General features: G+C 41.5%; 2 protein-coding genes across 2 annotated transcripts in view; one reads left to right on the top strand and one right to left on the bottom strand.

Annotated features, from left to right (window-relative positions):
• LOC120713989 (WD repeat-containing protein 70) overlaps positions 1-9,563 on the top strand; it is a 45,469-nt gene extending 35,906 nt beyond the window's left edge. The window contains exons 14-18 of the mRNA XM_039999966.1: positions 1,342-1,442; positions 1,638-1,717; positions 4,939-5,055; positions 7,169-7,331; positions 8,900-9,563. Coding sequence (XP_039855900.1) covers positions 1,342-1,442; positions 1,638-1,717; positions 4,939-5,055; positions 7,169-7,331; positions 8,900-8,984 — 546 coding nt within the window. The 3' untranslated portion in view covers positions 8,985-9,563. The remainder of the gene's footprint in view (positions 1-1,341; positions 1,443-1,637; positions 1,718-4,938; positions 5,056-7,168; positions 7,332-8,899) is intronic.
• Positions 9,224-19,565, bottom strand: gdnfa (glial cell derived neurotrophic factor a). Its single transcript, XM_039999967.1, has 3 exons — positions 18,057-19,565; positions 16,977-17,210; positions 9,224-14,375 (listed from the first exon to the last, which is right to left on the bottom strand). The coding sequence occupies exons 2-3, from the start codon at positions 17,182-17,184 to the stop codon at positions 13,810-13,812; spliced, it is 774 nt and encodes a 257-aa protein (XP_039855901.1). The 5' UTR covers positions 17,185-17,210; positions 18,057-19,565; the 3' UTR covers positions 9,224-13,809.
• Positions 19,566-26,368: the final 6,803 nt, after the last annotated feature.

The raw sequence follows: 26,368 nt of genomic DNA, 5'->3' as shown, positions 1-26,368 counted from the left end.
TGTGAGACTAGGTGAATGAGCCAGTGTATGTATTGCACATGCATTTGTATTGGAATTATTAACTCAAATTATGCATGTCCCATTGTATGAAAAGAGTATGCGAGGCGTGTGTTCGGCACGTTCTGTTTCTAGCATTTTTCTAGATCCTCCAATTAATTACAGCTGGCTCATCTGGTTGAGCAGATTAACCCTCGTCTGTCTCATGAGTGACACACCACTGAGCTACTGGCTTGATGGTGCAAATATGTATGAGGCGTGAGTAAAACGAAGCCTGGTTGTGTGATTTTAATTTACCGAAAGCATAGATAGTCTTAATTGTGTGTTCGGAAAATGGGTCAGCGTCAAGCAATTTTATTCTTTCATGCTGTGAAAGAATATCTTGGTTTATAGAACACTTGTAGACTCTTTATAGTTTTCATATCAAAGAGCTAGGCGTGTTTTCCTCTATGTACGTTTATGTACAAGTAGTCCCCTGTCTGTTCTTTTGTGTGCATGTACGTGCTTGTGTATGGATGATCACATGTGTGCTATTGAGACGCCTTCCTCTGGTATCCTGGTGGGAAGCTGAACAGCTGGGCGTTAAGCAGCTTTCACTCTCACAGAATCCCAGGACATCCCAGTCATAGTCCTACCTACCCCCATCCAACGCTTCTGTCCCAGACCCCATCAGATTGCCTTCTCTGTTCCATATAAAGACGTACCAAATGTCTGTACAACTACAGGACATACAGACCACAAGCTTATCCACAGATAAAGTGTGTGTTAACAATAGCCCAGAATTAACCACTGAAGGCTGTGATGATCTAATAACGTGTGCAAAGAAAGCAGAGACAACTGCAGGGGGTTTCGAGTTCTCTGCTGTAACTTGCATATCACAGAATGAACAGAGTCTTCGTCATTATGACTACATTTCTTACTCTGCCCCTGTTTTGTCTGTATTTTTCTTTCTCTCTCTCAGACACACACACACAACCAAACCTCTGGATAAATGTGGTCACATTTGCGTATTGGCACTGGGCCATCTGTCACACACAGACTGAGGGATCCAGGCCTCATCCCAACAACCAAATATAGTCAACTAGAGCAGCAGAGCACGCTGGGACTGATCCCCTCTGCATCACAACCAACCTGGGTTACACACACTCACAATACTCAGGACAATAAAATAGGATTGTTACCTTTGTTGGCTGAGGAGCAAAAATGTGCCTGTAAATCTGGCACCTAAACTGATGCAGACCTCTGTTTGAAAGTATAACCTCCTCACACATACAGCCTTGGGTTACTGTAGAAAAGTGCTTAAGTGACTTATTTTGTTTTTGTCCTTTTTTGCTTGTATTTCAGAGTGTTGTCCGCTGCCTGTGGCACCCCAAACTTAACCAGATAATGGTGGGAACTGGAAATGGGCTGGTTAAGGTGTATTATGACCCCGTTAAAAGTCACAGGTATGTTCGGTTTAGACCTTTTACAGATAAATCTCTCACTTTTGCCTTATCTGAAGTATGTTGTGAAATTCTCAGATGAGACTTATTTAAATAACAAGTAATTCTGATATTTCTAACCATAAATCTGGAGCGCACAGGATCATAAACTTATTCTATGAAATCTTTTTAAATAGCACCATGTATAACTCTTTCCAGGGGGGCTAAGCTGTGCGTAGTGAAGAGTAAGCGCAAAGAGAAACATGCGGAGGCTCTTACACAAGACTACATCATCACACGTAAGTTTCTCTACACACAAGTGTAGAAAACACATTTTCCAAATAATAATAATGTGTGTGTTATTAATTTTCACCATCCATCCATGTGCTTCTGCTTGTCTAATTCTGGGTCATAGTTAGGCTGGAGTCTATCCCATCCAGGGTGCACCTTGGATGGGCTTGTCCACTCACCTTTTTAATGCAAATCATAAATGTTCATCGGCCACTTTATTAAGTACTGGGTGGGTACTGAGTTGAATTCTTCGTGACATATATTCAACAAGGTGTTGGAAGCATTTCTCAGAGATGTTGGTCCATATTGGCATGGCAGCATCGCACAGTGGCTGCAGATTTATCGGCTGCACGTGGACGATGTGAATCTCCCGTTGCATCACATTCTAAAGGTGCTCTGTTGAATTGAGATATGAAGACTGTGGAGGCCATTTGAGTGCAGTGAACTCAGATGTTCAAGAAACAATCTGAGCTGATTTGAGGTTTGTGACACGCTGTGTTATCCACCTGGAAACAGCCAGCAGATGATGGGTACACTGTGGTCATAAAAGGATCGACATAGTCAGCAAAAATACTGAGGTAGGGTGTTGCATTTAAACGATGCACAATCGTGACTAAGGGACCTAAAATTTTCCAAGGTAATATCCCCCTTACCATTGTACCACCACCAGCCTGAGCCTTTGATACCTGGCAGGATGGATCCATGCTTTCTTGTTGGTTAAATCAAATTCTAAGTCGGCTATCTGAATTTCAGAGCATAAATTAAGACTCATCAGACCAGCAACATTTCTCCAATACTCTGTTGTCTAATTGTGATGAGCCTTTGTGCATTGTGGCCTCGGTTTCCTAGCTGGCAGAGCTCACACTGTGGTCTTGTATTGCTTCAAGGCTCGATTGTGTGTTCAGGGATGCTCTTCTGTATACCTTGGTTGTAAGAAGTGCTTATTGGGGTTATTGTTTCCTTCCTATCAGCTTGAAGTGGTCTGATCAGTCTCTTCCACCTCTGACATCAACAAAGCATTTTCACCCAGAGAACTGGAGCTCACTCAATTTTTTTTTCTTTTTTTCAGACCATTATCTGTAAACCCTAGAAATCGTAGTGTGAAAAAATATAGTAGATCAGTAGTTTCTGAAATACTCAGCTGATTGGATATTTGCGTTAATGAGCAGTTGAGGAGATGTAAGTAGCGAAGTGGCCAGTGAGTTTATACCGCTTTTATCATGTCAACCTCAAGTCACAGACGATCTGCTAATCTGCTTCATACAGTAAGGCAGTGGGATTTAAACAGGACAAAAGAAGTATCACCAAAACAATGCCAACCATCTTCGAAATGTGACGTGACAAGCAGAGCATGTTTCTTTTCAGACAGAGAGAACTAAAATGCCAGTCCTGGTTTACATCCTACATCCGCTCTGGCTTCTCTTTCTGTCTCTCTCTCAGACACACACGCATACACAAATATTCAGACACGCTTTATCTCATGACGGGTGGAGGCTTTGTGAGGAATTAGTGAGTGTTCAGGGTGTTCATTAGCAGATGGAGTTGGGTGTGGAGTATTGAATATAAAGCCGGAGGGGCACTGTGCCACGCGATGGCCATGTGGTCTTCTGTTATGCAGGATCACGCTAGGGACAACCTCCTCTCCCACCCCCGCTGGCGTGATCCGCTGCTGGTCTAACCACACACACAAACACTACCTGTCATGCTGTCATATCACCAACACACGAGGTTGTCATCTGTTGGGTGCGTGCCTCTCACTCCTGTGGCCCCAGACTGAAGTCATAGACCTAGAGGACTGTGACAGCTGCCGACTCGGCGCCGCTGATTGGCTTCTAGGACCCCATTCAAATGCCATTTATTGTTTGGGCTACCTTTTCAAATGCATCATGTGATTTCATTGCCATGCCAACAGGGTGTGAAGTAGACAGGCATTTGACTGCCAAAAGTGGTGAGTGACGCACTTGATGCCCTGGCATTGGAAAATTAGAAGGCACAGGAAGCAAGTGATGGCCCATTGAGAAAAGCGAGGGAATCTGTTAACAGTAACCTTTTTGCTTAATGTAGCATGGCGCAGAAGAATTAACACTGATGGGACTCCCGAATGGAAAATCACTTTATCTAACTCTTTACTAGAGTGTCACCTTGTAACCCCTGAGGATAAGAGCAGCATACACACTTTCTAACACAAACTGGCTTGTTCACACTCACACACACACACACACAGACACACACACACACACACCACACACTTTTGAGGGCACCAGTTCACTCATGCACTCATGAGTTTAAGTACTGGAGGCCCTTGTTGTGATGGTGTGCACAAAGGTGTGAAAAGCAGTAGAGTGATTGTCTGAATTGAAACTTGTATTGAATATGCTGGTGTGCATTACAGCAGAAGAAGAACACAATAGGTGGGACGCTGCTGGGGGTCACCTGGGGCCTTGTTTAAGAAATATAAGTGGTCAAAATTCTTGAGGGTCGTCCTTGTAGATAATGTTCAATTTCAGAAGGAAGCGCACCAAACCAAATAAAATAAACAATTATAGCCTGAGTACTTTTTGGAATAGGAGGTTGTTTTGTTGCACAATGCAGTCATCTAGCTCATTGCTTGAGATTTGTGAAGCCTCTATATGGACTTGTACATGACTAATGATGTCAGACATTTGTATTTAGCTCAAAAATCAAGCGTGTAAGTCAGTAAAGTTGAACATGTGGTCACCATCTGTGCACCTGGTGTCCTTCTAAGTCTATTTGTTCACCAAAAAACCCCCACAAATCTATCCAAAAATGTATTTAAATGCAGCTAGTGACATATTTGCACACTGTGTTCTCCAGATCTGTGAAGATATTTGACAAACTCTGGTGATTGTTTTATCAGTTAATATAGGCGACATGAAAAACCTGTATATTCAACATTATTTTTGAGGAACGTGATGCATCCTGGCTCAGAGAACAGCTGATATGCTGGTTTGGCGATAAAGTAGATTTTAGATCTAAGGAAATAATTTGTGTACAAGTGCCTGTTTTTGCATGTACGCTGTGTATCTAATGCCAACAGTGCAGTAGGTGAAATCGTGAAATGTGTTCATTTTCTTTCTTTTTCTATTTCTGTCTGTACTTTTTAAGGACAATTTCCTCGGTGCCTTGACTGCTTATTTGTGTGGCAGTGTTGTGTTGGTCTTAGTTACCTAAGCAACTGATTGTCCTTGTTTACTCTGTGCGTCTCCAGCTCATGCCTTACCCATGTTCAGAGAGGCCCGACAGCGCAGTACACGCAAACAGCTGGAGAAGGACAGACTTGATCCAAAGAAATCCCACAAACCCGAGCCTCCGGTGTCTGGACCAGGTAACATGCTCTTTTCTTCTTCTTTTTTTCTTTTTTTTTTGTTGTTGTTGTCTGTTTTTAAAATTAGTAATGCAAAAACCAAAAAGTTAAGTGAACAAGAAGAAAACGAAAGGACCAAAGGTGATATGAAAAGTGATGTTAAACAAGATTAGATTAATCAGGTTTGGCTGCTGTTTTTGTTTTGGATGTGAGTCATGTTCGTAACTGGACACCTACAAGATTTGGTGCAAGGCAGATGTGCAAACCCGTAATTGTTGATATGCTCGGTATTATGCAATCCAGCTGATGTCGAGCTGTAACAGTCTCTCAGAGATTTACTCTTGCCTCATATTTTTTAAAGACGCCTTTTAACACACTTCTACAAAATACTACACCTAAAAATAATAATAGGTACCGTTGTGAGCCATGTTTCAATATGGCAAAGGGCCAGACAGTGTTTCCTGTATCACAGTATCCAGCTGGCTCACCATCTCTTCACTACCACTGTTTTTTCACTTAATCCCTCAGCACAATGTCTTTGCAACAATGTAATGGTTCCACAGTGGGGATTTTTTTTTAAGTTCAAAAGACATGTTTAAGCCATTTGGAAGTTTAGGCCAATCACAACAGGTCTACCTTAAACTGCACATGAGGCCAATCAAATGTTTTGGATTCAAGGAAATAATTGTTTTTCAATATATACCAAATAGTATCTGAGTCGTTTAACTCTTATAGAGGCTTATAAATAGTAAACACAAACTTTGCTTAAAGATAACAAATAGAAAAATAAATAAATTTAAAAATATATATATATGCGTGTGTATGTGTATGTATGTGTGTGTGTAAAATAAATGAAACAAATAAAAGTGTCTAAAAAAGTCTAAACTGAACAGTCTGCGAATGAAAAAAGAAGATCCACTTCATGAAAAGGTGGGATGTTTGATAGCAGGTCCTGGGTTTTTAGATTACAGACGAACTTTATATTGTTTGTTTTTTGTGAAAAATGACTTTGGATGACTGCAAGGTAACGTTTGGTGGTTGGCCGGATGCTTACAAGCAATGGAAAGAGGTGCCTCTCAATCCCCAAACAAACCTATGGCCCAGCTTCAGCAGGAAATCCCTGCATGTTTTAAGTATGCGTGCATGTGTGTGTATCATATCCTTGATCCTTTAAGTTGTCCTCTCTGGAAAGCAGGAAGTTTTCCCCCCCAAAAGTTCCATTAAGTGCAGTCAAATCCAGCCAACTGCATACGGATGCTGCAGCAAAGAGCCGAGCTTGTATGCGCTGCTTTGTGGAGGGACTAAAAATTAAATATGTGACAACCCGATAATTGAAGAAAGCGTAATGTTCCCATTATGTTTTAAAGTAGTAAGAGAGTCACATCTATATTTTTAAACAGCCAACTGGAACATCCTCTCTCTTAAAGCCTCATGTCACAAACTAGATTTTCTTAAACCTGAAAACAAAGCTAAGTGGAGGTTTGGAAGTCTAGTTTCCTCCCAGATCACATGAATTTAAGTATCGAGAAAGGTTACGCGTTTTTCCCCACTGATTCCAAAAATTAATTACCTAACCCACAAATTTCATCACTTTCCAACATCTCATTTTGTACTATAGATTAATATGTAGTACATCAATATGAGTAAATAAATCTCACACGTCTGGGATTTTCCTGTGATGCAGTGGGAAGTCGCCAAAGTTGAAAAATGTAAAATCCCGGTTTTCAGAACTTCAGCTCATTAGCTAGTTAAGAGGTCTAATATCCACTGGTGACAAAAGGACACTCATCATAGCCTTACATCTGCTGTTTGCCCATTATGATGATGTCAGCTCATGTTCCTGTCTATTAAGGTGGGGTTAAGTGAATGAGGCCCCAGTAACACGGGCCTAGAGACCGGTCCGCAACCATCCGGGAACGATTGGCAGCAACCTCTTTGTGAACGTTTTGGTTGAGGTGGATTGCTGCGTTTGTACAGACATGCTGATTTACTGCCAACTATTCAAAGTAACACTTTACTGATGTTTAGGATTCGCTGAACTCTTAGAAGATGCACAGTTTCAGTAATTTACACGTAGTTTTGTATGTTCATGAGTCTCAGCTGGATCTAATCCACTAACTGTGTGCACTGACAGGCCGAGGAGGCAGAGTCGCAGCTCACGGCGGCACGTTGTCGTCATTCATTGTGAAGAACATCGCATTAGATAAAACGGACGACAGTAACCCGCGAGAGGCCATCCTGCGTCATGCCAAGGAAGCATCAGAGAACCCTTATTGGATTGCTCCAGCATACACAGAGTAAGAGAAAAATGCATGAATAATTCACACACTGTGTCCATGTGACGGTTTCTGTCCTGCTCACCCACCCACACTCTCTCATTATCAGACAGTGTAAGATGAGTGTGTCTGCTTTTTAGTACTGCGAGGTGTCACACAGGTAGGTTTCTTCTTACCGGTGTGACACATAAATGTTTAAAAAGCTGTACTGTTTCACGCACTCGAAACTGCAGAGCAGAGAGCAACAGACAGTTTTAGATCACTATCAGGATCCGACAGCTATGTAAGCGTGGAACAAATCTGAGCCAAATCAAACAGTCTGTCTTTCAGACTGCAGGCACACAAGCTCGAGTTAAATTTAGTATCCTAGTAATACACAGTGTAGTAGGTAAATCAGATGAAGTACGTTAGCCTGGCTGCTCACACAGTGGGCTACTTTTCAACGTTACAGCTCTCTGTGGGTTTAAACATTCAGTTAATGCTTAGAGGTGTTGCAAGCAGCTATAGATTTTTTGTTGCAATTATGCATGTTTATTTGAAAGGTACAAAAACAAGCACTCAGAGTTGAAGAGCTTTTGCATTAAAATACACAACAACAAAGAAAAAAACGACTCAATAGTATGCACACACCATAGCTCAGTGTAACTTAAAGCACATTGTTTAAAACAAAATGGGAATAATCAGAAATCTGACAGCATTTAATGGAATTATGTCTCATAAATCTGATATTTGTTTTAGGAGAAAATCTACCTGGTCCCAACATCACCAGACATTCGTGTGTATTTTTTAAATCTGATGATCACCTTCAAATAAACTTTTATTTTCATTCTTGTCAGAGTGTTCTTTGGTCTAAGAATTTTAGATTATTCTCTGAGGTAAACTGCAAAAACCCTCCAACTGTGTGTATTTATCTTCACACACCTGCGTAGTTTGGATGCTACTTAATAAAGCTGCCGTGTTGGCCGTGATAAACTTGTGTTGTTACTCAGGGGTGCACAACGACATGCCAGTGCCTTTTTTTATGGCGGTCTGCGAAGATAGTTGTACACTTTGTGCATGAATGTTTCAGTTTTTTGGACATTTTTTGCACGGCTTTACCTTCATTTCTTAGAACACCGAAGAAATTTTACTAAAAAGTCACAAAGGCTGACGTTCCAGGTACTCAGCGAGCCAAAGTCGTCACAGGAGGGTTTTTTGTTTTTTTATTTATATTTTTTAAATCGCGTGCGCTGACACGATCAGTTAGTCATTTATCATAATCATAAACTTGCAGAGACTCTGGCCAACAGATCACAGGAGTGACAGTTGCTAAATAGACTCATTCAAGTCATTCAAAACATTTCAGGTTAGTTTAATGTTTTGGTGTTGAAAAATTTTTAATCTGGAAAGTTTCAGTTTACGGCCTAAATTTCAGTAAGCCATGTTTATTCTATATAGAATAAAACTTTACTCCAGTGCACTAAAAATGTAACTTTCTCCATTACTTCTCATTTGCTCTGCTGATTTTCTTTGTTCGTACGTTTCATTGTTTTTGCTCTGAAGACGTTTAAAGAAGCAGTTAAATCATTCCTCTTTGTTAATCCCTTTAGGACCCAGCCAGAGCCCGTGTTTGCAGAGGAATCAGAGGATGAGGAGCCCGACCAAGAGCCAGAATGGAAGAAACGCAAAATCTGAGAGACTTCAGTGTCAGTTCATTTTATACAGGACAGCTGACATGGTGGGCAATTAGTCGCAAGACAGAATTATTGTTGAGAACTCAGCAAAGGAGCATCAATTATGTTCCTAGATTGTACAGTATCTGCCCCCCTGACAACGCTGTGAAGCCTTTATGTGTATATATGTGCACTCTTCTGTGTTAAGGGGAAACCCATAAATCAGAAAGGATTTTATCATAAAGGTCATTTTCTTTAGGCTTATGTTCCTCTCACTGCAATTCATAAACAGTGGAAAAACTTGGCTTTTTACGTCTGTTTAGATTGTATGTACTTTATTTTCATCGCTCCCATTGTCCTCTCACCCCACATCTCCAGCGTTTGCTAATGCCTCGTAAATCGGCTCCAGATTTTGCGGTCTAGAGCTGTTTGTCATTACGAAGAACAGTTTGCCACTTTGTACAAAGTAAATTACTAAGAAGTACAAAAAAAATCCATCCAAATTTACTTTGAGATGTTTTAAAGGCTTTAATGTTTCTACAGATGTACTTTTTTGGTGGGTTGCGACAAAACTTTATCAAATCATCTGTTTATTTTAATTTATTTTTTTTTTTTACACCCACCTAACACCTTAATAAAAGACTTGCATCCAAATGTCAAATTGTATATTTTATCCAAAGTGAAATAGTTTTAAGAGCTGATTAAAGGGAGATCTTTGCCAGATACCTTTTCTGTGCGGCTGTGGATATAAAATACACAGCACACAGTCTTATGCTTTAAAAACAAAAAAAACCCCAAACCTGTTTTCACTGGTTTCTTACAAAAAACATAATTGCAAGTACAGCAATGTTTATTATGTAAACCATCGTTATGTTGAAAAGGTAAATTTCAGCAGTATCCAACCACATGTTAAACGCAGTATATGGAAGTTTACTCAGTATGCATCCCACGTACACATTTCATTTCCAGCGCTGAGCTGAGTCTTTCTCAAACAGCTGTTCTCAAGGTGAATGATGAACTTCCACAGTCGGATTCCTTAATTTCATTGTGTTTCACAGAGGTCCTGTTTCCCTGTGCATTCATACCTTTTTCTTTTCTTTAGCAATCCTTTGATTGACCTGGGTAGTGTCTAAAATCCTTCAACTGACAGAGAAAAACCACAACATACAGAGTTAATGAAAGCCACGTTTGTGTTCTGTGTACTGTGCATCTCTCTGGAATGCATCGCCTGCCTACAACGCACTGGCTCTCAAATGTATCTAGTTTGTAACAAGATTAGCCTGCATAATGACAAACAGGAGCCCCGCAATACGTGACCTGTCCACGGTGTGCCCCGCCTCGCAACCTATGGCAGCTGGGACAGACTTAAGCCCCGACCTCTAAGACCCTGAATTGGATAATAAAATGAATGAGTGAATGTCAAAAACTGTAAACTAATACTACACCTTTTTTTATCCAGATCTGGCTTTTGGTCCATCTTTTTACCAAGTGGCTTAGAAAGGGCTATATATGTAGAGCAATGTGTCCTAACTAAAATTATAAGAAGACAAATAAAATGTCTCTGTGTGTCCTGGCAAGCATCCTGTGGCCATGAAATGAAACTGAAGAACCAGAAGAAGAAACATGGATGGACTGAAACAGTGAGTGATGTATTTAAAAGCATCTAGAGAGGATACTGGCTTCGTGGGGAGAGACTGACGTCAAGCTCTTCAATAGCAGAGTCCTCAGCCAGCAGCGGGAGGTGGGGAGTGATTGCAGTTTGATTCAAGTGGGACGGTTGATCAGTCCGTCACTGTGTGAAAAAGCGTCTGGCACGTGAAAAGGAGAAGCTCTGTGTAGGCCTAAAGGTAGAACCTTTTATAGGCCTATAAAAGACTAAGCTCGCTCTCAAATTCAAACATTTTTTTTTAATTACAGTACCATTAGTGAATATCTGGGGGGATGAATCTCTATTTAGATTCCTGGTCAATTCAAATATTTCACAGACCTCGTTTTCATTGGAGCATCTTTCTGCTTAAGCAATGAGACTGAAGACAACCTCTTTTCTGCACTTAGAGGTAAAGAGGTGACCTTCAGGTTTGTTAAACAGCAACTAACCAGTTGTCCATTTAGGTTCACATTAACCAGGCCGAGCAAAGAGATTAGAAGGTGCCATCAGGTATACATTGTGTGCACTCCTTGCGTCTGTGTCATGACTCACTATCTGTACCTCTGCCACCTTCTCATCGCCATTTACATATCTTCTCTGCACAGTGGAAACAGACTCGAGCAGCTTGATATACAGTCGGTGGCACTTTTCTGCTGGCTTTTGTTTACTGTACGACTCCCGGGCTCCCGTTCAAGAATTCAGAGCAGAAGGGGGATGCCACACTGCGGAGGCCATCTCTCAAACCATCCTCGCATTTCCACCCATTTAACCCAAATTTTTCACCCTCAATTTTGCTTGATGCCTGTGTAAACATTACCCTGCAAATTAGAACCATCTGGCACCGGTGGATCATTGTCGTACATGGCACAATACCAGGAGACATTTTCATTTAATAGAAACAAGTTTAATTCTGTAAAAAGTTATAAAATGAATATTGTACAAAAATAAAGTTTGCCCAGAGCTTTGGTTCTGTAACACACAACAAGTGAGACGACATGACAGTTTGTTTTTTTCTTTTCCACAGAGGTGATAGCGGAGTGATAACAAATGTAGTCCTTTTCTTCTAAAATTAACACTGAGGATTCCTTTGCATCTTTACACTTTTGCATCAAAACCGGGGTACTAATCACCGATGAGACGAGTGGCCGCAGTTCACACTCTTTAATGTATGATGTGGAAGAGTAGCGAGGTGCTCTGGAGGCTTCTGGGAAGCCTCCACATTCCCATCTGGGAAGGCTTATGCACGAATCAGTTGTTAAAGGGGAAGATGATCCAACTGATGAGGTATGCTGTGATAAAAGCTAGACTTTTTTCCCTGTCTGTGTAGTATTTGGCCTAAATTCAGCTTGATGCATTGGATTTGTTCTGTGTGGGGGGATTACACAGTAAAGCTGGCCTGCTTGCTGATGGGTGGGCACAGATACCTTGGTCCCTAATCCGTGTTAACATCAAGACCTACTCAAGGGCTCTCTTTGTTCCACTTAAAACTACCCCCTTAACAGGGCACACAAACGCGCTTTTTAAAGAGTCTCCTTTCCTTAATGTATATTTCTTCCTAAACTTTGGGGACAGGTGGCTGGACGGGTTATTACACCGAAAAAGCCCACTGAGCCTACCAATCATTTGCTCAGTAATTCCAAAACATACTCCTTTGTTGAGTCCTTTGAGATATTCATATCAGTTGTGTGATGACATCCACTACAGCAGCTAGATCTTCCTTAAACTGCCTTTGCCGGTGGGGATATTTGGTTAAGACTCATGTTAGAGGATCACTTTCAAATCCCCTTTGAGGATAAAAAAAAAAAAAAAAGACCTGTCTGTCACAACTCAGACAGAAACACGGCCAGCCCCGTGAACTTTAAAGCCTACTGGGACGGTTATCGCTGCAAAGCCTTTTGCTCAGATTTGGTGCGAGGCCAGGGCGAGGTTTCAGGTAACGCGCGCTGACAGGCAGAAATAGCAGCTTCTGTACTGTGTGACTCAAAGGATGGATCGTCAAAGGCACCTGCAGATCCTCGCGAGACCACACCGCTCTCGTGTCGACTGCAGATTGAAATTAAAAGTCGTTATGGCTTATGGCTGGAGTGACGCCGAGTCTGTCCTGGATTGTTGATTTTAAAAAAACAACACACACACACACACTTTATAAACAAACAGCAGCAAAGAATTATTTGCTTCCGCGTAAACATAGAGTGTTCTTAAAGGATGCTTTGAATGGGAGGCTGTACCCGGGTGACGTTTTCTCCCTGTCTTAGTGTGGTCACATTAGCGATAACGAGGTGAACTACTCAAAATGCAACAACAGATCAGCTCTATTTAAAAAAAAAAAAGAAATCTTCTATTGGTCCCCTCCTCTGCTTCTCTATCTTTCCTTAACGGCTAACAATGATCATTTGGATCTGCTTGAGAAAGCCTGGAATCTAAGTGACATAAATAAGCTTTGGGATCGTGGGAGTGTTTTAACAGGTCTGAGTCAGCTTGCATGGTTTTACTTGAGAAAATGCTCTACTTTGGCATTATCCAGGACAAACAAAGCTTTAAATAAATAAAAAAAAGACATTTTTTTAATAAAATGGATTGAAATAAATAACAATAAGTTAATTCCATCTTAATAAATATACCTCTGACACACGTATATACTATATGTATGCATATAGGTTGGGTTTTATGTAGATGTGTTGCACAACAAAAGAAGAAAAAAAGTCTTTGCTTAACTCCAATGGGGTTCCTTGGCTCTGAATGTAAATGCCAACATCCAGGCTGGAAGTGTTTCGATTGCAACTGAAGCTCGTCAAATCTCTGGATTCATCTACAGTCTAAAGAGCCAGCTGTGGAAAAAACAAAACAACTGATGTTTCTTCTACTCTCACCCTTTTTAGATAGCACAGTTGGCAAATCTGAAAGTGTAACAGTATTTAATCTTCTGCAAACTGGTGCACACCTGATACATTTTGTTTTGCACGTGTTTGAACAGTCGAGTATGGGATAAACGCACAGTTTCCTTTCAAGCGGCTGTTCCAGTGTCTTTCAGGCGGTCTCAGTACACCTACCTGCTCCTCCTTTGATGACTACTGACAAAAACAACAACAACAAAAAGGAGACAAACACTCCCAATTTGACCTTGTGTACACATGTCCCTCTCCAGCGTGAGCTTGTAAAGGATATCCTTAGTCCGCTACATGCCGCTCATGTGACTTCTTTAAACACACCCACACTTCCGGGCAGAATGCTTCTTCAGCGTGTGATACACCACATTGTCGTCCAGAAAAGACAGGTCGTCGTCAAACGCGATCGGCCGGCAGCAGGTGCGAGAGGGTGTATCCTTGTCCAGCTTTTTGTTGTGCGTGAGGTTGTTCAGGATCTTGTCGTAGTTGGTCTCTGCCTCAATACAGGGGCCGCTACAGTACCGGAAGATCAGCTCCTCTTTAGTCTGGTAGCCCAGCCCCAAATCCGTCACATTGAGGTGGACTTCCTTTAGCAAGCACCCCCGCGTCTGCACAGATATACTCTCTTTCTCCTTCCCTTTCTCACCTCGTCCTCTTTTGCCATTTCTACTCCCCCCTCGGCCCCTATTCCGCCTCCTGTCGCCGTGTCCTCTCCCCTCCTCTCTCGCGCCTCCTGTGTTTGCCGCTCCTCTCTTTCTCTGCTCCTTCTTTCCCCTGGAACCACCGCTGGTTTCCGAAGATCTCCGGAGTCTGCCAATGGTAGCCTCAATAAAATCCATTACGTCATCAAACTGATCTGGATAGGGACCTCCAATGTCATCTGGAAGAAGCAGAAGGGAGAGATCTGCTTATAAAGCTGCTTTTATAAAGCTCATATCCAGGCTCCCGCTGACACTAAACAGTTTTCTGACATGTCAGCTCTACGATCATCAACTATATTGTAATTAATAATTTACTGTTTTGAAAGACTGCATGAGCAGATAAGATAAAATTTGATAGATCGTTGTGGGAATAGGAACACATCAACCACAGTGATAGTACATGACATTTAAAACATTGCACAACTAACAAAAAGACACACACAGACAGACATGCGCACATTTACTGTAAGTAAGACATTATCTTACTTACAATCTCATCATTTTAGAATGAGACAGTCCAATCCAAACTTTGCCTGCTGGCACCTCCAAAAAGGTGCTTGCCAAGAAACTGTTCAGGCATTAGTCCTAAATAGTAATAGACATATGAAAATAGTATCTCTATTGTCATCTAACTATGTGCAGGAAGCACAATATTCGAATTTTCAGATGTGAAAAAATAACACAACACTATCCGAATGTAGACTGTTTTTTTAGACAATGCACAGAAATACTGGCATATGTGCTGCTCAGACGCTCAAGAAGAAGTCTTGAGTGGAGGAATGCAGAGCAGTCCAGTCCAGAGCAGTTCAGACGTAGGTTTACAGGTGCCCTGTTTTAACCTCTTCCGTGATGGCTGCTGTGTGATGAGTTGGAGGCTGAAGGTCAGAGGTTGTTGTCAATTTCATTTTCAGTTTTTTTCAGTCAGAGATGGGAGGAAAAAAATATAGGCATGCAAGGGCAGACTTGACCTCGGATAAATAATGCGGTTACCCCGCTGCCATGCAACCCTGAGTCGTTAAAGGTTAACTCTACAGCTTAAGTTAATCCAGCAGGCTTTCACACAGGAACCGACTGTATTGATACAGTAGGCACAGGCCAATTACACCACCTAGAGAGATGCATTTAAATCTCGGACGGATGTAATTTTAGAACGCCTAGACTTCAAAGGCTGAATAAGAGGAAATCATATGCTTTGACTCATTCAGATGAGGCAGATTGCAGTCTGCTCAAAACTGAAAACATGCACCAGCACAGCTCTCTGCCATCTGCTGCGAGGAGTGATGAGGACTGACTGAAAGGCTTGGATGCTGCACTGTTACATGTTGATTCTATTACAGAGTAACGTCTCTCCTAGTTGAGTGCCTGCAGCTCCAGAAACAGTGAAGTGTGCATAAAGATAATGAAGACATATTGCTCTCAAATGAAGAGCTCAAGTCAGCGTGGGTGTGTCACCAAGAGGTCAGGCCGGCGGCGTGTGATGTCTGGCAGGTAGTGTGGTGTGTAACAGCCTTTAAACTGCAGTATCTCCTATCGCTCCTCTTTTACCTATTTGTCTGGCAGAGCGCAGGCCATCTGATCTGCCTGAGCTTCAGAGCCTGTTGAGCCACAAATCTAATATATCAGGTGAGCTAGGGCCAATCTGTTTAGACACACCTACCCTTTGATTTAGACAAACCCCAGCATCTCAGATGACAGGCAGGGGTGGCTACAGTTTACACCTGCTAATCGACTAGACTAGCAGCAACAAATGGGGGGATTCGCTGTGCAAACCCTGCTGGAGTTTTACAGAGTTAACAGTTAAGAAGTTTGCTTTTTAAAATTCACTGAACACAACAATAAGATCAGATCTAACCGCTGATTTTCTGGTGTCTGCAGCTTCTAGAACTTAAATGAAAAAGAAACAAGCTTTTTATCTTTACAAACCAAAAAGACCCATTCCCTCTTTGGATCTCGATTGTTGCTTACAGTATCTGAGCATAGTTAATGTACTTGGGTTGCACAGCAGATCAGTGATGTAACCCCGGCCCAAACAAAATATGAGGTGGCAGGACAAACACTTGTCCGAATGTTCCATTCCTTATCTAGTTCTTGGCCGTGTTTCACGTCTGGGTGAAGATGTTACAGTGTCACGTTGATCCAAACAAAATAAATTCCTGCCCACTGTCGCTGTTAAAATGAGCATAAACACAGAACTCTCAGTCGGTGCTTCAAACTTTCCGGTGTTGTCTGTCGAAAATCCTCATGACCTGGCCCCTGTTCTCTAAACCACACCATAATTTCTGAGCTTTGGCAGATGGGTAAAGGTTGCGGGTCTCTAAACCGCAGAGAGGCAGAGGTGAATATAAACAAAGGGAGAAGGGGGTAGTGTTGAGAATGACCCCATGTTTGGGACTGGAACTGTTCACACTCTTATTCTTCCTGCTGGATTGTTTTGACATCCGTATGATGCAACCCAAAGTGCCAATAAAACGCAAATTAAGATCTTCCGTCTGATAACTTGCCTGTCTGACAGCCTTATCAATATGGGACTCTCCACTGTGGGCTCAGCATATTGCCTCGCTTATCACTGCGTGTGCTGTTTCCCAAGTGTAATTAGTCAAGGAAGACCAACATTACATATGCATCAAATCAACAGGGTAATATGCCTGGATTATATAATGGTTAATTGCATATTATTACATTGACATTGCTTTGGACAAACAGTACATCTCTTATGTGACACCCATACAGCCTAATTACAAATTCAAGACAGACTACACATCTTACAAAAACATACTTACACTGATTCTCCTTTGAGATCTCCTGCAGTCGGTGGTCTTCACGCTCAAACGATGGCGCTTCGTCCTCCAAAGAAGGCAAGGGCACAGAATCACTATAGCTGCTGGGGAAATAAGTCCTCTTGGCTGGCTGAGTGTTTTGGTAGAGAGGCCTTGTAGCAACAGAGCTCAGGAGCAACAAACACATGGCCAAAACATCCCATAACTTCATCTTAGACTCAGTTCCTATGAAGAAAGCTGCAAACAAAACAAAACAAGATAATATTTTATTTTAAATCAAAACAAACTGATGGGTATAAAAATGGGCAGAGTGAATGTGAGCCTCCTCTAGTTTGTAATGAAGTCAGCAAAGTGTCTGAAACACTACTGTTGTGGCCAGACCTACCCTGACTCATTCTTTATTAATAACTGTGTCATCATGTCAAACAGCTTTGATCCTCAGTTTTTTTTTCTGTGCATGTGCCGTGAACGTGAATATCAGAGTGAAGCTGCCAGAAAATGTTGATTCACATTTTTTAAAACAAAATAAATGAGCATATTGTACCGTAAAAGAACAAGAATCCACAAAAGACCACAAATGAAAGCTAAAAATATCAATGCAAGAATGCGCAAATCTGTGCGTAAAAGTACTGTTTTAAATGCGTGATTAAATAGAAAGCTACTGATGGCAGATTGGTTGTATTTATTCACGCTGCGTTAAAATCAGCCAAGCTCTTACTACTTGTGAGAGACTGGGAGGGTGCGCCTCACAGGAAAAAAAAATGCGCTGCTTAAAGCACGCATCGAAGCATTTTGGCAACGATTGCCTAAATAGTAGTGTGAGTTGGCCAGATGGCGAACCCCAAAGCTTACGTGACTCTGTCTAATGGCATGTTGAGTCTGCAGCAAAACTAAACAGTTATGCATAGATAAATACTGGCTCAGACATACAATACAAAAGTTCTACTGTCTTTATACGTGTGAAAGTCCCGTCGTTCACAGTCACTATTTGTTTTTTATCTAAATGCGCACAGACAATCCGAAACTATAGGCAGTATTTGGTGTGACACTCTGAAATGAGAAAATAAAAAAAGACTTACTTACCTTAAATATGGCCCATGCAGACCTGAAACTAGCTCGGCTTTTAGTGGTAAAAATCCAAACAGAAAACGCCACTCATTTGATGTTCCCAGCTGATTCCGCTGCGTGAATCATTTCAACAACCCCAGCACGAAAATTTCCTTCAAGCGAGTTCAATTTCAGTTTGCGTCCAAGCGGGAGAAAAAAGGCTGCAGTAACGCACCAGCTATGTTTTTCATATTCGGACTCAGCACACCGACCATCCACGCGCCTTCTCACACTTCAGAGTCCAAAGGTAGGTGCTGAACAGAGCGGACCAAGTGCCACTGCGCCTTGGGGGTACAGTTGCTGCCGCTGATTAATTGGATGCTACGTTTCCACGTTGGAAATCCGAGAGAGAGCCACCATCTCCAACTGAAAGGAGTCCAATGAAGACATCAGTGTCTCCAGCACACGAGCACGGCGCTAAAAAGTGCGCAATATGTTTGCCAGAGTGCCCGATCGTGTAGTCCGACTTTTGATATAACAGTCAAGAACCTCTCATATCCAGAAACTGCGTTAAAATGTCACAATCGCCAACATTTTATACAAATCTTGTCAATGTAAACAAGAAGCCCGGCGGTATTTATTCTCCATATTCTCCAGGTCAGCTGGTGTCTATGAACCTCGAAGGGTGTCCACACGCATTGTCTTCATATTGGACTGAGGCACGACAGATGTTTGCGCATAACAACGCGCCGGGCGCAGAGAGCAGTTTGGAGAGATTTATAGTTAAGTGCGCTCTGACGTTTGGGGGCAGTTGGTGTCCGCCCCTCTTTTATAGATCCCTGCAAGAGCAAACAGTGGTCCACATATCTCTCCAAACCACCCCTGGAGCCGTGCTTGGAGGAGCGCGGTTTTCAGATGTCTTGGGGATTATGTCACACATCCTGATGTCCCCGGGTTAGATTTCAGTAAGCGGAATGCGATTTGGAGATGTTCTGTTGCGATCCATGTTTCTAACCTGATCTCCTCACTCTGTGCGCCTCGGCGTCAAGTTCCGTCTCACGGCTACAGCACGTCTCAAATGTGAGGTTACTATCTCACTTGTTATTTACTAGAACGAAGTTGTGAATACCAGCAGACACTTAGCTCATACACATATTCGCAATTTCTCGAACTTCAAAACTTGTTACACAGAAATTACATTCACAGGTTAACAAATTGGAGCATTTTGTCATTCAATACGCGGTTTTATATCCAGGTGAGCTCAGGCCAACACCACGCAGACCACAAAGAAAGGACGCTGCACTATTTAAGATATGGCACCCGAGAAAGCCTTTCCATCTCCTCTCATGATTTACAAGCTTCACTTGCCTTTTATCTAACGCAAAACTGAATTCCACCAGTAACCCAGCCCTTCAAGAATTAAAGTAATTTTGTGTTCGTGCGCCAGGAGAGACCCGCTCCAAATGCAGCTAAACACACTTCCAAGAAGCGCTCTGGTTTTAATTTAACACGTGAAATGCTGCTAATGGCTGTTCAACAAAGGGAAGAAAATCTAGCGCTGTCACTTTGAATCCACGCTGACCTGTCTGCTTCTCAGAGGTATTAAGGCTCATATTTGTTTGCTCCTGGTCTGAAACGTCTTGTTGATACATGCTTTCATTCAAGCATTTCTGTGCGCCCTGCCCAATTCTAAAGTGTCTGTGTGGTACTGAGCCAAGTCTTCATTGTATGGATTCCTCTCTGTCATGTTCTCGCATGGTTTCATTGTATTAAATGACAGCCGTGAACGGTTCATTTGTCATCATACAATCTTCTCAATTCACATGTTATTTTTGTTTACAGTTTTATAGTGAGTCATATTGGAGCTCTTAATTATTTTATACAAGGGCAAGTCTCTCACGTGTGGTTCTTTAATGTTTTAATGTTATGATCTCATCAAAAATGGCTTTGTTCTGCGTAAAGGAACACATGGGCCACAAATGAAGAAATTCCAAACATACTTTAAGACTCCATATTTAAGCTTTATATGCTGGCTGATGCTTATGTTCACATTTGACAATGTAACACAATCACAAAAATCTGCTCATCTGTGAAATAAAACTGAATAACATTTTTTTAAGGTCAATGGAAAAAATCAGACTGTCAAACAAAATGCCACTCTGTGATGTTTTCCTGCCTAATTGTTCACACTGATCAAAACAGGAACAAGCAGGTGTAGAAAATGAATGAGAGACAGTCGGTGCTTATGTAAACAGGCTCAAATGTACGGATGTAATGTGAACTTGCTTTGAGCAGATTACAATAAAAGACTGAGTCACCTAAAAGTGGAGCCACTTGCTAGACATGCACGTTCAGTTTAGGGAAGGAAGTTGGGGGAAAAAAACAATTACACTACATATTATCTCATATTTGTTATAAAAGCAATTACTGAATAACATATGATTATTAGATTAATTACATGTTTTGATCTTTTTTTATTTATCTACCACACCCTTACAAATGGCTACTACACTGCCTACAACTACTACAACTACTACTACATGCATGTACAGGGTCCACTTGTACCTTAAAAATTGAGTCGGTCATCCATCCATCCATCCATCCATCCATCCATCCTCTTAACCACTTATCCAATTAAGGGTTGGAGTGGGGGATGCTGGAGCCTATCCCAGCTGTCACAGGTAGTTGGTGTACAGCCTCGACAGGTTGCCAGTCTATCGCAGGGCTAGCACATTAGAGGCGATACACACAGAGTCACCAGTTATCCTAACATGCATGTCTTTGGATTGTGGGAGCAAGCCGAAGTACCCGGAGATACCCCATTCAAGCACAGGGAGAACATGCAAACTCCACACAGTGGGTGGCTGCATGGCTGGCGTCATGGTGCATGGTTAGCACTTGCCCCTCACAGCAGGAAGGTCACAGGCAGCAGAGAGTCTTTCTTTGTGGAGTTCGCATTGCATGGAAAAATTATTCAACTGCATTTTTTTTGAGTTGAAACTGACAGAGCAGATTATTCAACCTCTGTGTATAATTTTTATGAGCAATTATTAAGTCCATATTTAATCATTAGATTCGGTCAGTTACGTATGCCTAAAAGGGTTAGAGAGAGAGAGAGATAGGTCAGGACGACAAAGTCTACTGTCCACAAGCAAAAATATAATATAATAAGATATAATAAGATATAATACCCATCTGTTTGATTACTGGTCAAACAGAACAAGAAATGGTACAGATGTCATCACATGTAACGGGAAACTGAGATGGAGATTTTATACTATACACCAAATGATTTATCAACATTGTGTCAGCTAGAAAATATATTTCAACAACATTAAAAATGCTCACTTAGGACATTAAAACCACCAGCTTACAGTCATCATTAAATTAAGTACATTCTCATTTCTAATGTTTCTATATCAGTAGGAAGTACGACACATGCCGTGTAACACCATGTCATTATTTATTTAACAGCAATCAAGCCAAAATGCACAAGCACTGTGTGAAAAATTACGTAGACCTTTACTACTTCCATAGGAATGAGGAGGGCAAGTGTCAAGTGTCATCCATGTGCTGCTAATCAAATGCAATTGATTAACTGATCATCAGCAAGTATGAGCACCTCTATAAAAACAAAAGTTTAGGAACTTTATAAAAATTGTGTGAATTCTGGAACAAGACTGATGAGCCCACAGTGGAGATGTTTGGACATAATGTACAGTGTCACATTTGGCAAAAACCAAACACAGCATATCAGCACAAACACCTCAAATTAACTGTCAAGCACAATAGTGGACGGGTGATGATGTGGGCTTGTTTTGCAGCCACAGGACCGGGGACCCTTGCAGTCCTCAAAACAGCAATGAACTCCTTGGTATATGGCTGAAACTGGGTCATAAAACAGGACAATGATCCAAAGCACAGCAACAATACTATAATAGTCTAAAATAGAAAAGAGTCAAGGTGACACAATGGCCCAGATAAAGTTCAGACCTCAAGCCGACTGAAATGCTGCAGGACCTTTGTGGCAGAGAGCTTTGCATAAACAAATACCTGCAAACCTCAATGATCTGAAGCAATCCCGTGAAGTAGAATAGGCCAAAATGGCTCCACAATGATGTGAGTGACTGATAAAGTCATACAGAAAACAATTAGTGACCCTGGTTGGGGTGTTTTTGACACACTTTCTGCATTTTTGAGTACTTTTTGTGAAATAATGACAACCGTAAAATGCCATGTGTTGTTGTTCAAGTCGGGTTCAGTTGACCTAAATTTAAGATTTCCTGATATGTAAGATCCTAAAACTGACAGAGGCCACACCTTCTCTTTACCACGACTGTATTAATGCAAAGATACTCTTCAACATGAGCGCCCTGATGTGTCCGGCACTGTGACGTATGCTGTGCTTCCTGCCACACACTTGGTGTATGCAGCAGATCTCTTAGGAGATACTTTTACACGTCACTGCGTGTGACATTGCAGGCTAGTGTAGGACACGGCCTACTCAGAGATATGACAGACAGAGACTGTATTGTTTATTGATATTGTCACTCATGTCACCAAAGGAGTCCTCTGTGACCCTCCTCTGCCTCACACAGACAGAGCTGTGAAGATAATGGTCACTGAAAATAGACCCATCTTAGAGAGTTCCTTTATGTGAGAGTGCTGCGCTGTCTGTTGGGTGTCAAAAATCCCCCGAGCTGAATGCCTCAGTGACTATAATAAATATTAATTTGTTAGGAGACGAAACGTGAGTAAGCTCAACGAATCATCACCACATGGGGTGTGAGGAAGAGCGTCGTCACTCACACAGAAAAGCCTCTTTCATTATTTGTGACACCGACAGAATGGACACATTAATGTTTGATGTCACGTCTCCGCGCCGCACTCGACGGGACCTCAGATGGAAAATACCCACGACTCCCCACAGAGTTTATAAGAGCATCTAACAAAGCTCACATAAACAAAACCACATCACGGCGTCTGCTTCAGTTTAGCGACAAACTGTAAAATAATAATAATAATAATATGAAACAAATGTCACATGTGGCTAATCGGCTTTTATTTCTGTCTTTCGGGATCCTGTCTTCTCGTCATCTGTATCCACCGATGACTTATTAGATTTAAATGGCTGAAATTATTGAAAGAAAAAAACAAGGAAATGCCAAACAACTCGCAACCTGTTCATAGTCCTGTTCATGTTTTCTGCCTCTTGACTTTATGAGCCATTGTTGCGTGCCTCATGCAGCCAAAATGGGATACCTGTGGCTTTGTTTCCAACTAAACTTCTAAATAATTAAAACGCATAGTGCACTGGGACAAAACAGTTAAACACATTTTACTCAGTTAACAGTCTTATTTAAGGATTTGCTTTAGGCAGAAGGTTAGTGCTTTGTTTGATCCACCCTAATATATTCATGATGAGGTCGGTATTTGACCTTTGTCAATGTAAGGCTTCGTTTGAGAAATGAACCTTAGACTATTTAGTACCAAGAGAGCATAATTAGATTTGCCATGGTTCATAACTTCAAAATAAGAGTTATGGGAATAAAATATGACAATATCAGTGCTCTGGTGTTTTCCAGAAAAAGCAGCAGGAACTCTTTTTTGGGGGTTGGAGCAAAAACAGATCAAAATCATTGAATGCTCAACTCTTTTTCAGAGGAATGTAACAGGTACACAAGGTGCACTGTAATGAACAGGTATTGTCATGATCCTGGAGTTTTGTGCATGTAGCAGATTCCTGAGTTTCTCTTCAGGTTTCCTTTGTTTCGTTTGGTGTTTTGCTTGGTTTTCTTATTTTCAGGTGCTCTGTTTGATTTAGTCAGTTTGATGTCTTTTAGTTCTAGTTACTGTTTATAGTTTTAGAATTCAGTAATTATTCATGTCATGCTTTACTTTGATATTTATGTGTCTCTGGTGTTCCTTTTGTTCTTCCTACCCTGTTTGATTGTTCTTATTGTCTACACTAGTGTCTTGTTACCCTCTTGTGCCTGATTCCCTGATTGCCCTCATGTGTATAAAAAGTTCTGTCTTCATTGTAGCCTCTGTCAGATTGTCTGCTGGTCTGCAGTCCTCTTACCTGTCTGCTGGTTTTTGGAAAACTAATATTTGGATTCCCCTTTGCTTGTTGCTGTTTTTGGACTGGAGCTATCATCTTTAAAATAAAGCTCTCCTGTTTTCACTTTGAGCCCTGAGTCTGCATTTAGGTTTTTTAACCTCACAATCTATGGCAGGTATACTGTACGTACAGTGTTGTGAAAAACGGTTTGCTCCCTTCCTGATTTCTTAGTCGTTTGCATATTTGTCACCCTTAGTTAAGGTCAGAGTTCATGATTCAACAACAAGTGGTAAGTGGACTGCGCTTTTCTACTTTGCTTAAGCACTCAAAGCACTCTATACTACAAGCCTCATTCACACAGGCACTTTTTTCTATGCCTGAGTGCTTAATATCTAACACACCGATGAACGGATCAAGTCGGAGTTCAGTATATTGACCATGAATACTTTAGCATGCAGACCGGAGCAGCCAGGGATCACATCACCAGCCTTCCGATTAGTAGAGATTAGTTTCACAGCACTGTAAATGGTTAGGTGGTGGAAAAATATAAATTACAACAAAGTGTTTGGATGCATGCGTAGTTGCTTTTATTGAGACTGTGGATAAAGTAAATCATGGAGGGTCATTAAGCACAACTCAGCAAGAAGACAGATAAAATATCTTCTCTATAGACCTGTGACAAGTCCTCAGTGGATACCTCCATTACATAATGCCCATTAAACACCAGGGCAGCTCTTCCTCTGTGCAAAAACCTGCTCTTTAGCACATCTTAATATTTTTCTTTAAGGGCTTTTTTTGCAGCTCTGCCAAGAAGAACAGCATTCACGAGTCACTTCTTTTCACTTCTGCAGATTAAAAGAAGGATTAAGTGTCCAAACTGCATACTAGCCTAGAAAACTCTTCATGGGTGTCCCGTAGTTTGAAATATTATGTCAAACTGTTGATAAACTCTAATGATAAAGATCTCCCTTAAATTAATGTGAATAATAAAAAATGAGACGAAGGGTGTTTAACACTGATCATTACAAGCATGAAGTTAAAACAAATAATGTTAAAATAGCGCCTGACTCACTGTGTTTTAGACAAATTTATGTTTTTAGTGCATGTTTGACAGATGAAATTTATTATTGGGTTCATGAGAACACTTTGCCAGGATGAACATCAGTATTTGGCAGCTACCCCAGAGACTGAATTACAGCTTTTCCCCCCCTTTTTTTTTATTGATGCACAGCAAACAGGGAAATATACCCTGAAACAAACAACGTGTTTAAGAAAGACAGGCTGCAGAGTAGGTGACCAAAATGACCAACTTTAGCTTGCGTTTGAATTCCGTGTTTGTGCAGAAAAATCTGATTTGTAACAGAACTTTCTGCAATTCATTACTGCAAGAGTACAAATGTCTTATACTGTCGCCGCCCTTTGCACATTAGCTCAGACTGGATATCGTTGTACTTCGGGCTCTTGTGTTGATCTGTATTCCGAATGTAGTGTGCAGAAGTGCCAGTTATCTGCCAGAGTAAGCTTATCTGTCAGCGGGCACAGAGGCCCGGTCACCCTTGGCACAGAGACAGAGAGACAGGGAGCAGGTAGTCAGGGCAGATATGGAGGGATCCGCATGGCTTTTAGCTTATCCATTAGGACATGCTACAATTCCGATATGGCCCCCCGCCAAATACCCAGCCATTGTGGCACGCAGCGCAGTATTTCCATCTGTTTCACTCATTGCTCAAACATTGTACGAGTATTTGTTGGCATCGTTCACAGATAGATTGTATGCATGCAAAAATATGTGCTAGCATGAGTGTGTGTGTGTGTGTGTTTGTGTGTGAGTGCGTGTGTGTAAATGAGATCACTTGGTACTATCAAAGTGCAAGCAGGCCTATGACACAGTTATAAATAGAAGGGAGGAAGTAAGGAAGGTTAAATCTCTCAGACACAGTTACTAAATGAGGAGCCATTTAAAAACCCGCATGTCCTGTTAGACCTCTTTTTTTTATTTTTATAGCTAAATATTCAGCTAAATAGTCTGGCCACAGCCACACAAGAATCCAGTAAGAGGGAATTTATTGAGCCATGACATAAACAATTAAGTCTAGGTCCTTAGAGTCCAGCAGAGAGCAGTGAAAGTTGTTGATGTGTAAGCATTTACAACACTGCATCCCACAAATCTTTAACCACCTACTCTGTTTTTTTCTGCGAGTCAAGGCTGGACAGATGGGGTACATAGATGCACTTCTTGGCTAGGACCCAAACCAATGAAACTCGCCAGGAGCATCTGCATTCAGCT

Source organism: Simochromis diagramma, unplaced genomic scaffold, assembly GCF_900408965.1.
Source record: "Simochromis diagramma unplaced genomic scaffold, fSimDia1.1 OVJJ01000596.1, whole genome shotgun sequence".
NCBI classification, from domain to species: domain Eukaryota; kingdom Metazoa; phylum Chordata; class Actinopteri; order Cichliformes; family Cichlidae; genus Simochromis; species Simochromis diagramma.
Note: the sequence above shows the minus strand (reverse complement) of the source record. Positions and strands in the feature narration are given on the sequence as shown.

Bases quoted from the DNA above. Each gene is read 5' to 3' on its own strand.
- gdnfa (XM_039999967.1), bottom strand. From the start codon at position 17,184: ATGAAGTTATGGGATGTTTTGGCCATGTGTTTGTTGCTCCTGAGCTCT. The intron at 14,376-16,976 runs GTAAGTATGTTT...TGCTTCTTCCAG, and splicing joins GATCTCAAAGGAGAATCAGT to ATGACATTGGAGGTCCCTAT.